Source organism: Squalius cephalus, assembly GCF_949319135.1.
Source record: "Squalius cephalus genome assembly, chromosome: 11".
NCBI lineage: Eukaryota > Metazoa > Chordata > Actinopteri > Cypriniformes > Leuciscidae > Squalius > Squalius cephalus.
The window spans coordinates 7,237,972-7,253,082 of NC_137132.1; the positions used below are offsets into that span (position 1 = coordinate 7,237,972).

Consider the following 15,111-nt stretch of genomic DNA (forward strand, 5'->3'; position numbering starts at 1 on the left):
TGACAACAGAATAACATTATATGTGGTAGTTTAATGTAATAATAATTAATAATAATTTGTTATATTTACATAGCGCTTTTCTAGGTACTCAAATCGCTTTACATGGAAGGGGGAATCTCCTCAAACACCACCAATGTGCAGCATCACCTGGATGATGCGACGGTAGCCATACTGCGCCAGAACGCCCAACACACACCAGCTTACGAGAGAAGACAGGGTGATGAAGCCAATATGGGGATGATTAGGAGGCCATGATGGATAGAGGCCAATGGGCAAATTTGGCCAGGATGCCGGGGTTACACCCCCACTCTTTTTCGAACGACATCCTGGGATTTTTAATGACCACAGAGGGTCAGGACCTCGGTTTAACGTCTCATCCGAAGGACGGTGCTTTTTGATAGTATAGTGTCCCTGTCACTACACTGGGGCGTTAGGACCCAACCTGGTTTTCTCAGGAGGTCTCCCATCCAGGTACTGACCAGGCTCAGCCCTGCTTAGCTTCAGTGGGCCACCAGTCTTGGGCTACAGGGTAATATGGCTGCTGGCCAAATGTAGTACTGTAGTAATGTAGTACTGACACTAAAACTTTTACTTTTTCTCATACAGAAATTTTCATTTAGGTTGAACTTTCCTGTCAAATACATATTGATGCATTTTTGTATAGTGATATGTTGTGACGATATATTGTAATATATATATATGTAATATATTGATATATTGATATATTGTGTATATATAAGTATATATAGTAACATCCCTAGCAGTGACTGAACACAAAGAATGGCCTTCTCAGCAGCCATAGTTGCAACTCTTGCGTCATCAGAACAGTGTGTTCAACGCACCACCGTTTCCGTTTAAAAAACATTTTTGCAACTTTTTGTCGGGGCTGATCCTGGTTGAATCTTGTCATATAACATCTTTTTTTCACATTGTATTCAGAAACAAGTTATTTTTGCAATTTTTGTAATTCTACATGTGCATGTAAAAATGGTTTTACAATTCTCTCAAATGTGACAATTTATGCCAGATTTACAAGCAAAAAAAAACAAAAAAAAAAAAACAGTGCTTCCACAATTTAAAATGTAAGTCAATACAAATGGTCAACTTTATGACATTGTACAATACACTTACATCTTACACTTACTTACAATACATCAAAAATAACATTGTAAAACCTGTAAAATATGTCGGTAGTGATTGCTAGATCAGGGGTGCGTTTCCCGAAAGCATCGTTGGCCAACTATGGTCGCAAGTTCATCGCAATGTCCATTGAACTCTATTGGTAACGAGGGAACTTGCGACCATAGTTGGCTAACGATGCTTTCGGGAAACGCACCCCAGGGTAGCTGACAGTAACATTACAGTCAACCCTAACTGAATAAGATTGTATAAATTAAATAAATTATTGTTATAAAATATTGTCCCTGCTTGTCTCTTTGGATAAAAGAAATCTGCTTAATATTGACGATCTATCCGCTCGTTCGTGACAGACAGATCTGCATGTCAGGTTTACGGTGTTGCAACGTCTGTGGCACATTGCATTTGTGCTATGGAATGCATCAACTCAGAATGGCTAATGTTGGTTTGGTTGCTTGTGTAGAAAAAAAAATCTACCTGATTTAATGCGGGTGCGTTTCGGGTCGCGGTCTTTATGTCAAATGGGTCGGGCACGGAATTAAATTAGTGCTGCTATATTTTGTTTAGTTGCTACTGCGAGTGCGGGTTTACCAAACAGAACCCGTGTACGTGCAGGACTGTGAGCGCGCGCGTGACGTGACGCCATCATTGTTCTGCGCGCAAAAAGTGAAAGTAAATGATCAGAGTTGATGTTTCGCCATTTAAACAGCCAGAATCGATTCTATACTGAGTGCCAAATGCAAAGTGTTTCAGGGAAACCTTCACAAAAGCTAAGACACGAATTTACAAGTAACTACTTGATAGAAACGGCGATGGATTTTGTGAATCTGAATGTGATCAAACGTTAATCAAGGGTGAGTGTTCAGTTCTCGAGACGTTTTGCATGTGACTTCTGCATTTAGGCCAATATTAGCCTATTTCCCCTAAAGGACATAGTTATTTTGTATGTGTTTGATATGTTTCATTTTAGAGCAAAACATTCTTTTATTGTTTCGTGTTGTCTGTGGTTTAGTTTGCATTTGTGTTAATACACGACTAACATTGTGTATTTGAGTGAACAATTGATGATGATCTGTTTCATCATCAATTGAAAAATTAAACGTCAATCATCAAACGTCTCATGATCCTGTTTCTCTGAATCTCAGGTTCCGTTCAGCTGAATTATTGCTTGTCATTTCCATTCAGAGTCAGTGGTGAAGATCAGATTCTGTTTCAACTGTTCAGCTTCATCATGGATGAAACTCAAACATCCAGAGATGAAGATTTTTATCCAGGTTGCAGGTATTTTGAATAAACTCCAGATAAAATCATCTGTAAAATATAGTATATATATATATGTATATATATATATATATATATATATATATATATATATATATATATATATATATATATATATAATATATGTTTTTATTAAGTTAACTTATATTAAAATATTATCACCGTTATTTTTTTTTTATATAGTTCAGTTCATCAGAAGAGATCAGAGCCAGAGGCCAGCTGTGTGTCTATAAGGACTGACGCGTCTATGGGTCGGCCAGTAGATTTTAAGAGTGGAGATTCACAACATGATATCAGGTATAATGTTTCTGTGAAAATATGACTACAGCATGATATTTTTTTATTATCAGAATAATATTGGTGATATTTTCTTCAAGATATGAGAAATTCTTATTAATGTGTAGCTAATATTTGAATGTATGTAGTGTTACTCACACATGAGAGATGTATATGAGAGCACTTTTTCACAGGTTTTTTTTCCTCAACATTGTGAAAATAAACTCTTTAAGGATAAATTAATATGTGATTTTTTAATACAGTAATTCAATATATTAACTTTAATCTATTTTTGTTATAGTTCAGTTCACCAGAAGAGATCAGAACCAGAGCCCAGCTGTGTGTCTATGAGGAGTGACGGCTCTATGATTCGGCCAGTAGATTTTAAGAGTGGAGATACACAGACTGATCTCAGGTATTACATTTCAACAAAATATATGATTAAAAAAAGACATTGTGTTTATTAATACTGTGGTATTTTAATTTAACAGCCATGAAGTCCTCAACAGGTTTAGATCAAATCTGATGAAGAGGTTTGAGTGTCTGTATGAGGGAACAGCACAGCAGGGAAACCCAACACTCCTGAATGAGATTTACACAGAGCTCTACATCACAGAGAGTGAGAGTGGAGAGATCAGTAATGAACATGAGGTGAGACAGATTGAGACACAATCCAGGAGAGCAGCAACAGAGGACACACCGATCAAATGCAGTGACATCTTTAGACCTTTACCTGGACAAGACAAACCCATCAGAACTGTGCTGACAAAGGGAGTCGCTGGCATTGGAAAAACAGTCTCTGTGCAGAAGTTCATCCTGGACTGGGCTGAAGAGAAAGAGAATCAGGACGTCCAGCTCATATTTCCTCTTCCTTTCAGAGAGATCAATCTGATGAAGGACAAAACACTCAGTCTTTCAGATCTTCTTCATGTCTTTTTCCCTGAAACTAAAGAAATGGAAATATCCAAAGACAAATATAAAGTGATGTTCATCTTTGATGGTCTGGATGAGTGTCGTCTTCCCTTAAACTTTCACCAGAATGAGATTCTACGGGATCAGACCAAAGAGACCTCAGTGGACGTGCTGCTGACGAACCTCATTGTGGGGAATCTGCTTCCCTCTGCTCTCATCTGGATCACCTCCAGACCAGCAGCAGCCGATCTCGTCCCCTCTGAGTGTGTCCATCGAGTGACAGAGGTACGAGGCTTCAATGATCCACAGAAGGAGGAATACTTCAGGAAGAGAATCAGTGATCAGAGTCTGGCCAATACAATCATCACACACCTGAAGTCCTCGAGGATCCTCCACATCATGTGCCACATCCCAGTGTTCTGCTGGATCTCAGCCACTGTTCTGGAGAAGATGTTGAGCGAAGCAGAGACTGGAGAGATTCCCAAGACTCTCACTCAGATGTACACACACTTCCTGATCCTTCAGACCAACATCAAACATGAGAAGGACTATGAGAAGAACGTGACAGATGAAGACATGATCCTCAAACTGGGGAAACTGGCTTTTCAGCAGCTTGTGAAAGGCAATGTGATCTTCTATGAGGAAGACCTGAGAGAGTGTGGCATTGATGTGACAGAAGCATCAGTTTACTCAGGATTGTGCACTCAGATCTTCAGAGAGGAGTTTGGCTGGTATCAGGGGAAAGTCTTTTGCTTTGTTCATCTGAGCGTTCAGGAACATCTAGCGGCTCTATATGTGCATCTCGACTATACAATCAACAACACCAATGTGTTTAACCCAATCACCAAACGGAGTTCGCGGTCCAAAGTTAAGGATTGGTTTCGACAAAATTCATCAGAACATGCTTCATTATCTGAGCTGCATCAGAGATCTGTGAATGAGGCTCTACAGAGTAAAAATGGACATCTGGATCTTTTCCTGCGGTTTCTTCTGGGTCTGTCAGTGGAGTCTCATCAGAATCTCCTACAAAGACTAATGAAACAGACAAGTAGATCTGACGGCAATGAGGAAACAGTTAAGTACATCAAGGAGAAGATCAGGACCATTGACTCTCCAGAGAAATCCATCAATCTGTTCCACTGTCTGAATGAACTGGGTGATCGTTCGCTAGCGGAGGAAATACAACAGTATCTGAAATCTGGAAGAATAAAGAAAGTCAAACTCTCTTCATCTCAGTGGTCAGCTGTAGTCTTTGTGTTGTTGACATCAGAGGAGAAGCTGGATGAGTTTAATATTAATGATTTTGTTGAAAGAGACAATAAAACTGAACAACTAAAGGCTCTTCTGAAGCTTCTTCCTGTGATTAAAGAATCCAGATCAGTTCAGTAAGTATCAATCAGAACAATCAGTTCACTGTTAAAACATTAAGAAAAGAAAGAGCTAATTTATCAATTAGCTCAAATCTCCTGAAAAAAACATTTGATGTATGGTTTACATGTATGGCATACATTTAACTTTTACTAGTAGATGAACAATTAAAAATTTACTTGATATTAAATTGACAATTAAGAATCAAATCACTGAGTATGTGAAATTAGTGATGATTCTCTAGTAAAGTGCAGATTTAATGTGTAGCAATGACTTGCATAACAAGAATAGCAATGTACAATGAGACATTTAAGATTATTTACGAGTCATTACTTTTACAAATATTTGAAATGGAATTTCAAAAATATATTGAAATTAATATTTTTCTATTTATCTATTAATCTGTTGTGCGTATCTATTTTGACATGCCGTTTTGCAGCGTATAATTGGCCACCGGTCCTCTCAGCAGCAAGAAAAACGAAACTTTTATTCAATGGATTATGTATAGCCTCGAAAGAGCGCTCCCTTTACTGTACTAAGATAGTGTTTAAATTATGCTATTTGAGTTATAGAACATGCTGGATCCATTCTTAATATTTATTATGTTCTTCTTTCTGCATTGACACTTTTAAAATTATCGTTTTTAATTTTGTTAAATGAAAACACACACACACAGTAATTGCCACTCCATACATATTACATCTAGTAATTAACATGGTAAAATAGTGTCATTTATTAAAGCAGATTTTGCACAAGACTGAATTTTTATATTTTAATATAGTGCAAATAAGAGATTATTTTTCCTGATTGAATGATACTTTAGATGTTTTATAATCATGTTTTGTGACATTTTAGATCTCAATCTAATGATCCATCAAACATATTCATTTGTGCTTTAAGTTTGAACTTTCTCTTTAATAATGGATTCACTGCTAAACTGATCTGATCTGAACTGAGAGAGTGAAGTGTGTGTCTTTGTTCTCTACAGGTTGAGTAATTGTGATCTCACAGATAAAGGTTTTGCTGCTCTGACTTCAGCTCTGAGATCAAACCCTGAACACCTGAGAGAACTGGATCTGTCATGGAATAAAATAGGAAAATCCGTGAATCTGCTGTCTGATGTACTACAGAATCCTCACTGTAAACTGGAGAAATTAGAGTAAGATCATATTTGACTCACACATGAATCACAATGTAAAGTATATTTGAAGTGTTCAGCCTCTTTCTGCTGCTGTGAGTTCAGATTATTGAGCTGTAAGAGATTGAACATGTTTTACATCATCAATCAATGACACGTTTGGTGATGTGAGCTGCGTTACAGGCGGGATTGAAATGGTGGCTACAGAAATCTCTAATGTTTATTTTGGTCATGGCTTGTCTTGAAAAACGAAGTCGATTTGACGGTTGTCGTAGGAGAAGTCACTGCAGGACTGAGAGTCAAATCTTCAGACACTGTCAGAATCTCGTCAGAGGTCAAATTTGATCTCAACGGTTGAAAAAATGCTTCTGATTAGTAGCACTTATACGACAAGTTGCCAGCTCAGGGTGCTGACCCACCAAAGACTGTCCGATTAGAGACCAAACGAAGATGCACTTTTCTGGGAATAACCCATTTATTGTCACCACTCAACAGACTGGCTTGTATGGTTGTGTTTGTGTGTTTTTTTTTGCATTCACGCACAACACTTCGTCCGAAATGTGGTATGTAAACAGTTTATACCGATGTAACTTCAGCGTCGATCTCCGAGTCCCGCTACATTGTAATACTGTCTCTGTGAGGGCGGGGGAGGTCACATGCTCAAGGTTTCTGGACGCTGATTGGCTCAGGTAAGGTGCCGTGTGTGCCTCAAATACAGAGGGAGAAATTATAAAGAGAGGTTAGGTTTGATGGCAAACTATAGCCTTTTTTACAGCCGCCCCCAGATTTCCGTAAGGAAATATGTACACATTCAAAAGGCTTTTTAATCTACTGTCGGTTACAATTACTTTAGTCAGGAATAGCAGGTAATTGTATAAGTCGTGCAACTGGCCGAGTGTATGTTTTTTCTCCCACCTGAACCTTGGCTGTCCTCACTCTGGTGTCAGCTCCAGGGAATACTTCTGACACATTCCCCACAGGCCAGAGAGCTCTGGGTAGTTGAGGGTCGATAATCAACACCGTAGTGCCAACCTGGATGTCTGGAGTGTCCTTTCGCCACTTTTGGCGGTTCTGAAGACCCGGGAGGTAGAATTTGAGGTAATGTCTCCAGAATTGGTCCGCAAGGATCTGGCTGTGACGCCATCGCCGTCGGCTGATCAGCTCAGACTGGGGATATACTGTCAAGGGGAGTGAAGCATCTGGCCGCCCCATTAGGAGACAATTTGGGGTAATGGGGTCAGGATCAGAAACATCAGATGATGTATATCCCAGTGGTTTGGAGTTCAAGATTCCTTCAATTTCCACCAACACAGTTTGAAGGACCTCAAAAGTCACTGATTGAGTTCCTAGAGTCACCATCAGTGCGTTTTTCAAGGAGCGAATTTCTCGCTCCCAACAACCTCCAAAGTGGGGTGAGCTAGGAGGGTTGAAATGGAATTCAATTTGTTGTTTAGCCAGATGTCTCTGCAGATCTGGAGAAAGAGCTGTAAAAGCTTCCTTTAGCTCCCTTTCACCTCCTCTGAAGTTTGTGCCTTGATCTGACAAGAGCTCATGGGGTTTCCCTCGTCTAGCCGTGAATCGTCTGAGAGCCTTAAGGAAGGAGTCGGCTTCCAGACTATGGAGGATGTCGATGTATACTGCTCTGGTGGTGAGGCATTTGAATATTATTCCCCATTTTTTCTCACTGCGTCGACCCACTTTAACGGTATAGGGGCCAAAGCAGTCCACACCAGTGGAGTAAAAGGTGGGCTTGAACAGACGTAGTCTTGCTGGGGGGAGGTCCGCCATTTTAGGTACCTCTGGTTTTTTCCTCCATTTTTGGCACTGCACACACTCTCGCTGCAGATGCTTGATGGCCTCTCTACCCCGTAGAACCCAATATTTACGGCGGAGTTCAGCGAACACCCTTTCAGGACCTGGATGACAAAGTTTGGAGTCATAACTTTGGATGATAAGTTTCGTGATGGGGTGCTTTGGATCTAGTACTATAGGGTGCATGTTGTCAGGTTCAAGATAGGGACTATGCCGTAAACGTCCGCCAACTCTGATTAATTTGGTTTCTCCATCAAATTCTGGGGCCAGTGCGACTAGTCGACTGTTCCGTGAAAGTGGTTTACCTGTCCTTAGTTGTTCTAAGTCTGATGGAAAGCATTCTTGCTGTGCTTGCTGCAAAACACTAATCTCGGCACTTCTGTAGTCATTGGCTGTGGCCTCACCATTTTTGGCCTCTTGAAGAGCCGTGGACTCGATTAGCTCCTCGAAAGACTTAAACTGACTGAATTCAGAGGAGGTGAAGCAGACTAGAGTACTGGACCCAATCTTGCGAAGTTCATTATCATCTATTTCAACTGGACTGGGGCAAACAGGCCACAGGTTGGCTGGATCTTTTAAGAAAGGCGGTCCTTGGCACCAGCGTTTTTCCGGGCCAATCTCACGCAGACTCATTCCCCGAGTGATGTCATCGGCCGGATTGTTGGCGGAGGGTACATATCGCCAGCTGTGTTGTTCTGTAAGGTCCTGAATTTCTGCCACCCGAGTCCCAACAAATACTTTGAATCGGCAGGAGTCCGATTGTAACCATGTGAGGACCGTAGTGGAATCGGTCCACAAGATCGTTTGGCGTATGGGCAGGTTTAACTCATTGTTGAGTACTTTGGCAAGTTGAGCTCCTGTCAGTGCAGCGCACAGTTCCAGTCGGGGAACAGATTGTTGTTTCTTTGGTGCTACACGTGATCTTGCTGTTAAGAAGGCTTACCTCTGTTTGCCCATGTTGATCCTCTGTTCTAAGATATGCCACAGAGCCATAGGCACGTTCGGAGGCATCACAGAAAACATGTATATCTCTTAGGCTCGTTTTTGTGTCTTTGGTGGGGCTACTGTAACACCGAGGAAGAATGATATTCTGTAGGGCTGGTAGCTCCTCCTCCCATTCGGTCCAGGTTTGTAGCAGATCCATGGGCAAGTGTGGATCATCCCAATCCCGTTTTTTGTCCCTCAATCATTGAACGAGGATCTTGGCGCGTGTGGTGTAGGGGATGAGATAACCCAACGGGTCGTACTGGCTGGCTAGGATTCTATATATGTTACGCATGGTAGTCTCACTACTGTCTTTGGCACGGTATTTGTAGGAGATTGTGTCAGACTGATGGTTCCAGAGGAGCCCCAATGTCGACTCATGGGTGTCTGTTTGGCCTTGTGAAATCCAGAGTTCTGCACTGTCCGAAATTGCATTGTGAGGCAGGTGACTTATAGTTAAAGGGGCATTGCTGGACCACTGCCTCAGCTCGAAGCCTCCATCTGCCAGCAGGTTCCTTATTTTGTCAACGAAACACTTTGCTTCTTCTGCTGAAGTGAAACTTTGTAGGCAGTTGTCTACATAAAAGGATTTCAGCACCGAATTGCAGACATCATCTCCAGGCAGGCTATGATCAAGGACGTGTTTCTGGAGTGCAAATACGGCACAGCAGGGGCTGCAGGTAGTGCCGAATGGGAGGACTTGCCATTCGTACACACTGGGTTGTTCCTGTATATTCAGATCTCTCCAGAGGAAACGCAAGAGTGGTTTGTCCTCTGGAAGTAGTCGAATTTGGTGGAACATCCCCTTGATGTCGCTGCTGACTGCTACTGAATGTTCCCTAAATCTGAGTAGCACAGCAAGTAGCGATGGTCCCAACACTGGTCCTGGCAGCAGAAGCTCATTCAAGTTTTGTCCGTGATATTGGAACGAGCAGTTGAAAACTATCCTGTTTTTCCCATTGTGGTGCACCATGTGATGCGGGATGTACCAGGAGCTGGAAGGATCTGGCTCAGCATTCTGTGGCAATTTACTAACATAGCCTGCTTGTTCCAGTTTTGAAATCTCAGCAGTATAAGCGGCTGCTTGCTCTGGATTCTTTGCCAGTCTCTTTTCGGTGGCCCTCAGCTGTGATAAGACTGCCTCTTTGGGTGCTCTGAGTTCAGGCATGTTCTTGACACGCAAGAGAGGGGTTGCGTAACGTTTGATACCATCCACCTCAACCCTGATTGTCTTCCTTTCCAAGAGGTCCACCGCCTCCTGGTCCAGTCTGGATCTGATGCAAATCTTTTCGTTGCGCCAGGGCAGTATGTCCATCTGCCATAATTTCTCCACTTGCTTGTAGAGATCTGATTCTGGGAACGAAACCGAAGTGAAGAGACAGTGCTGTTCAGTCATCTCCTGCCGAAAGTGTTGGACTGGGCCCTGTAATGTCCAGCCAAGACGTGTCTTTATAGCCGCTGGTCCCCCTGGAGGGCCTAGTCTTACTGGTTCTACAGGAGTGATCAGATGGGGATAATCAGAACCAATGAGCAGCACGGGACAGACTGCGTCAAAATCATATAGTGGAAGCCCTTTAAGGTGTTGATATCTCTTTCTTAGATTATTCACAGGATGTGAGTGCTCTGCTAAACTTAGCTGTTGAGCAGTAAAGGCACCTTTGATGCGATACCGTTTGGTGGGCTGAGCCATTGGGGAGATTGTAAATGAGACGGCTGCACCTCTGAGAACTTGAAACTCCTGCCTGACTGTCCGAAGGGGTAGGTCTTCAGGCTGACCTTTGAGGCCCAACTGCTGAGCTGCATTGTGGAGGAGGATAGTTCTCTCAGATCCATCATCCTGGATTGCGTATGCATCCATTCTCCTCTTTCCATTTCTGAGAATCACTTTTGTGATTTTAAGAAGAACTTTCCGGCTGGTGGGCGGTTTATGAACCAAGAGAATCTCATTCATAGTGTTGAGCAGACAGGTGTTGGTATCAGCAGTTTCATTGTGAACAGGCTTTGGATACTCTGGCTTCCAAGCACTGATGTCATGCAGAGCCATAAGGTGTCGACTATTGCACTGTTTGCATCGCATTTTTAGGTTACATTCTGCTGACTTATGAGTTCTACCACAGCGCCAACATCTGTTGTTGTCTTTGACCCAGCTTCGTTTCTGGTCTTTAGTAAGCAGCTTGAAGTTGGTGCAGTTGTTGAGGGAGTGCTTACTGTTGTCACAGTAGGTGCAGTAGGGTCTCAGAGAAGTCTTAAGTGGTGAAGCAGATGGCATAGACTCAGAATTCTCCTTCTCTGTGTTCAGTAAGATTGTGGTGCTTTTAGTGGCTGGCTTAGAGTCTCTGTAAGTCTCTCTTGTTCGTGGTAAGGGCCCTCTACGTTGATTACTTGCAAACCTTGTAGTGTCCTCTTGAACTTGGATTTCAAACTCCAGCCATTCTGCAAAATCCAGAAGTGTAGGGATGGGCACATGATGTGGATGTGCAAACCTCCGAAACCCTGATCTGAGGTCATGTGGAAGCTTCCCAAGCAGCCGAGACACATGAGACCCACACTGTAATTCGAAAGTTCCCTTCTTGCCTAATTGTTCCAGCATGCCAACCAGGGAACGGACCTTGAGAGCGAAAAGTCTAAAGGCCTTCTGGTCTCCACTAGCTATATTTGTGCCGTCCATTAACTCTGCAATCCGTTGTAGAGCTAGTTGATGTGGCTGACCATACTGCTGATCTAAAGCAGCCATCGTCCTTGTGTAAGGGTGTTGCGAATGGCAGTACGAGTCAGCAATTAGCAGAGCCTCCTCTAATTTCAGATGATCCATCAGTATCTGGAATTTGAACCTTTCTGTCGCATTAGCTGGGAGGATATTTTCCAGAGCAATTTTCAGTCGTGAGAACTCTCTTGGATTAGGATGTATAAAGTCAGGAATTGTGGGGGTTGGACCTCTATACATCAGTTCTCGTTCAGGGGGAGGTGATGGAGTAAGTGACCGCCATGGCATTTGTGGATGTCTTGCTGTGTCTTGAGAGACCCAATATGGAGAATTTGAATGTTCTTGCCTGTGGGAGTAATCTACCTCTAATCTCTGAACCCCTTGTGGCATATAGTGGTAAGAAGAGCTCTGTTCTCTATTGTAAGCAGATGCTGGAGTTGGGTGGTGTGGAGGACTTTGAAACTTGTCCTCGGTCTGATGCTCCTTTTGCGGTTTTATGCGCGGAGCTGGTACAGGTCTGAAGCTAGTTCCCTCAGAACGTGCCTGTGGGCAGACACGTGGTGCAGGCACAGGAGAACTGGAGCCATACTGCCTCGTAGGGGTGTCAGGCGAAAGGGGCTGACTTCCAGGAAGTTGATGCTCCATCTGAATTTGTAGCTGCTTCATTTGCTGCTTGAGCTGAGAAAGCTCCTTTGCATATTGGTCATTTTTGCTCTGAACTGTGTCCCTTTCCTGTTGTATCCTTTGTAGGACTTTGCGGAGATCCTTATTCTCTTCCCGTATGATATCTGATGCAGATTTGCGCTCATCATCGGACCACTGTGACAGATTGTCATCTTCATAACCTGGTAGCACTGGAGTGAATCCAGTTGCGCCTTTCTCTGCCAGTCTGACTGGATGAGTGAGTGGTGACATGGGTTCTGGAACAGGCTTAGAGAGGGTGAAGCCAGTGAGATCGTACTCATCGTAACGTGCGGGAAGGACAGTCCTCCTCCTGACTCGCACAATTGGCTCATCCTCTTCATATAGTGACATCTTCTATCTCTTTGGTAAGTCCAGGCTCCGGCTCGAAGGACCATGAAAAAATGCTTCTGATTAGTAGAACTTATACGACAAGTTGCCAGCTCAGGGTGCTGAGCCACCAAAGACTGTCCGATTAGAGACCAAACGAAGATGCACTTTTCTGGGAATAACCCATTTATTGTCACCACTCAACAGACTGGCTTGTATGGTTGTGTTTGTGTGGGTTTTTTTGCATTCACGCACAACACTTCGTCCGAAATGTGGTATGTAAACAGTTTATACCGATGTAACTTCAGCGTCGATCTCCGAGTCCCGCTACATTGTAATACTGTCTCTGTGAGGGCGGGGGAGGTCACATGCTCAAGGTTTCTGGACGCTGATTGGCTCAGGTAAGGTGCCGTGTGTGCCTCAAATACAGAGGGAGAAATTATAAAGAGAGGTTAGGTTTGATGGCAAACTATAGCCTTTTTTACAACGGTCATTAAAGGAACACTCCACCGTTTTTTGAAATAGGGCTTATTCACCTTCTTTCCTACATTTAGATAGGTGGGCAAATGCATTTTTGTCTCAGTGCATGCATTGTTTTAGTTTGACAGGGTCGGCGCTAGCTTAGCTTAGCACAATGAATGGAATCCTTTGTTGCCAGCTAGCATGTCCTGAGTAAAAGTGATATAAAAATTAAAAAAACTCACCTAATTACTTCTTGTGGCCTGCGTATTCACAACGAGTACAAATAGCAATGCAGATTAACACTAGGCGATTTCCTAGGCAGATATTGACTTATATATTAAGGACTATATTAGGGGAAAGCACAGGCGAAGCACTGCTACTTGGGCGTGATATCTCTGCACCCAAGTAGCAGTGCTTCGCCTGTGCTTCCCCCTAATATAGTCCCAAGTCAATATCTGCATAGGAAATCGCCTAGTGTTAATCTGCATCGCTATTTGTGCCTGTTGTGAATACGCAGGCCACAAGAAGTAATTAGGTGGGTTTGTTTTATTTTTGATATTACTTTTACTCAGGACATGCTAGCTGGCAACAAAGGATTCCATTCATTGTGCTAAGCTAAGCTAGCGCCGACCCTGTCAAACTAAAACAATGCATGCACTGAGACAAAAATGCATTTGCCCACCTATCTAAATGTAGGAAAGAAGGTGAATAAGCCCTATTTCAAAAAACGGTGGAGTGTTCCTTTAATCGGCTGTTGGTGAACATATCAAATAGAGCTGCACGATTAATCGCAATTAACATGAAATCCATTTTGCTTATATCGCTATTATGAAATCGCAAAAGCTGTGATTATTTATTATGTGCAGCTTGTCAGTGACGTACGGCTCTGATCAGTAGTAAACGCTGCTCCATCTGAAAGCACTGCGAGTTTGAGTCGCTTTTAATGTGCATTTGAAAAAGAAACACACATCAAACATCTTTCCAAACATGAGAAGCATTTATGAACCTCTTGTCCAACAAAAGACAACATTAATAAATCAAAGCGTTTCAATCTTCTGTTTATTCAGCTACAGATAGTATGATGCCGATAGGGATTTCCTGGAATATTGTGTGTTATCGTTCTTCTGCGGAGGGTCATATTTAGTGTGTGTGTGTGTGTGTGTGTGTGTGTGAGAGATGCCCTCTGGCTTTCAGATTGAGCAGCATTTACTACCGATCACAGAGCCGTACTTCACTGACAAACTGCACATAAAATAATAACAGCCTTTACCAGATCGCGTGCGGTTTCATTTCGATCAATCGTGCAGCCCTAATATCAAACTAACGATCAAACACTTCAGGTTTTGGCCTAAGATCAGAGAAAACTTTTGGGATTTGCTAAATTTGTCTCAGACAGCCAAATCGTGGCCAAAATCGCACAGTGTGCAGTCGGCTTAACAGTAAAACTAGCCTATTTTTTGAAAAGTGTCATTTATTTAAGCAGATTTTGCACAAGACTGACTTTTAATGTAGTGCAAATAAGAGATTATTTTTCCTGATTGAATGATACTTTAGATGTTTTATGATCATGTTTTGGGACATTTTAGATCTCAATTTAATGATCCATCAAACATATTCATTTGTGTTTTAAGTTTGAACTTTCTCTTTAATAATGGATTCACTGCTAAACTGATCTGATCTGAACTGAGAGCGTGAAGTGTGTGTCATTGTTCTCTACAGGTTGAGTAAGTGTGGCGTCACAGATGAAGGTTTTGCTGCTCTGACTTCAGCTCTGAGATCAAACCCTGAACACCTGAAAGAACTGGATCTGTCTGGGAATAAAATAGGAAAATCAGTGAATCTGCTGTCTGATGTACAACAGAATCCTCACTGTAAACTGGAGAAACTGTGGTAAGATCATATTTGACTCTCACACATGAATCACAATGTAAAGTATATTTGAAGTGTTCAGCCTCTTTCTGCTGCTGTGAGTTCAGATTATTGAGCTGTAAATGATTGAACACATTGTAACGCTGGTTCTCAATGA

General features: G+C 42.3%; 1 protein-coding gene across 1 annotated transcript in view; it reads left to right on the forward strand.

The window, feature by feature from the left end:
- Positions 1 to 1,794: 1,794 nt before the first annotated feature.
- Positions 1,795 to 15,111, forward strand: part of LOC307167642 (NACHT, LRR and PYD domains-containing protein 12-like) — a 29,277-nt gene continuing 15,960 nt past the window's right edge. The window contains exons 1-5 of the mRNA XM_079886902.1: positions 1,795 to 1,991; positions 2,283 to 2,418; positions 2,602 to 2,715; positions 2,996 to 3,109; positions 3,186 to 4,991. Coding sequence (XP_079743028.1) covers positions 2,369 to 2,418; positions 2,602 to 2,715; positions 2,996 to 3,109; positions 3,186 to 4,991 — 2,084 coding nt within the window. The 5' untranslated portion in view covers positions 1,795 to 1,991; positions 2,283 to 2,368. The remainder of the gene's footprint in view (positions 1,992 to 2,282; positions 2,419 to 2,601; positions 2,716 to 2,995; positions 3,110 to 3,185; positions 4,992 to 15,111) is intronic.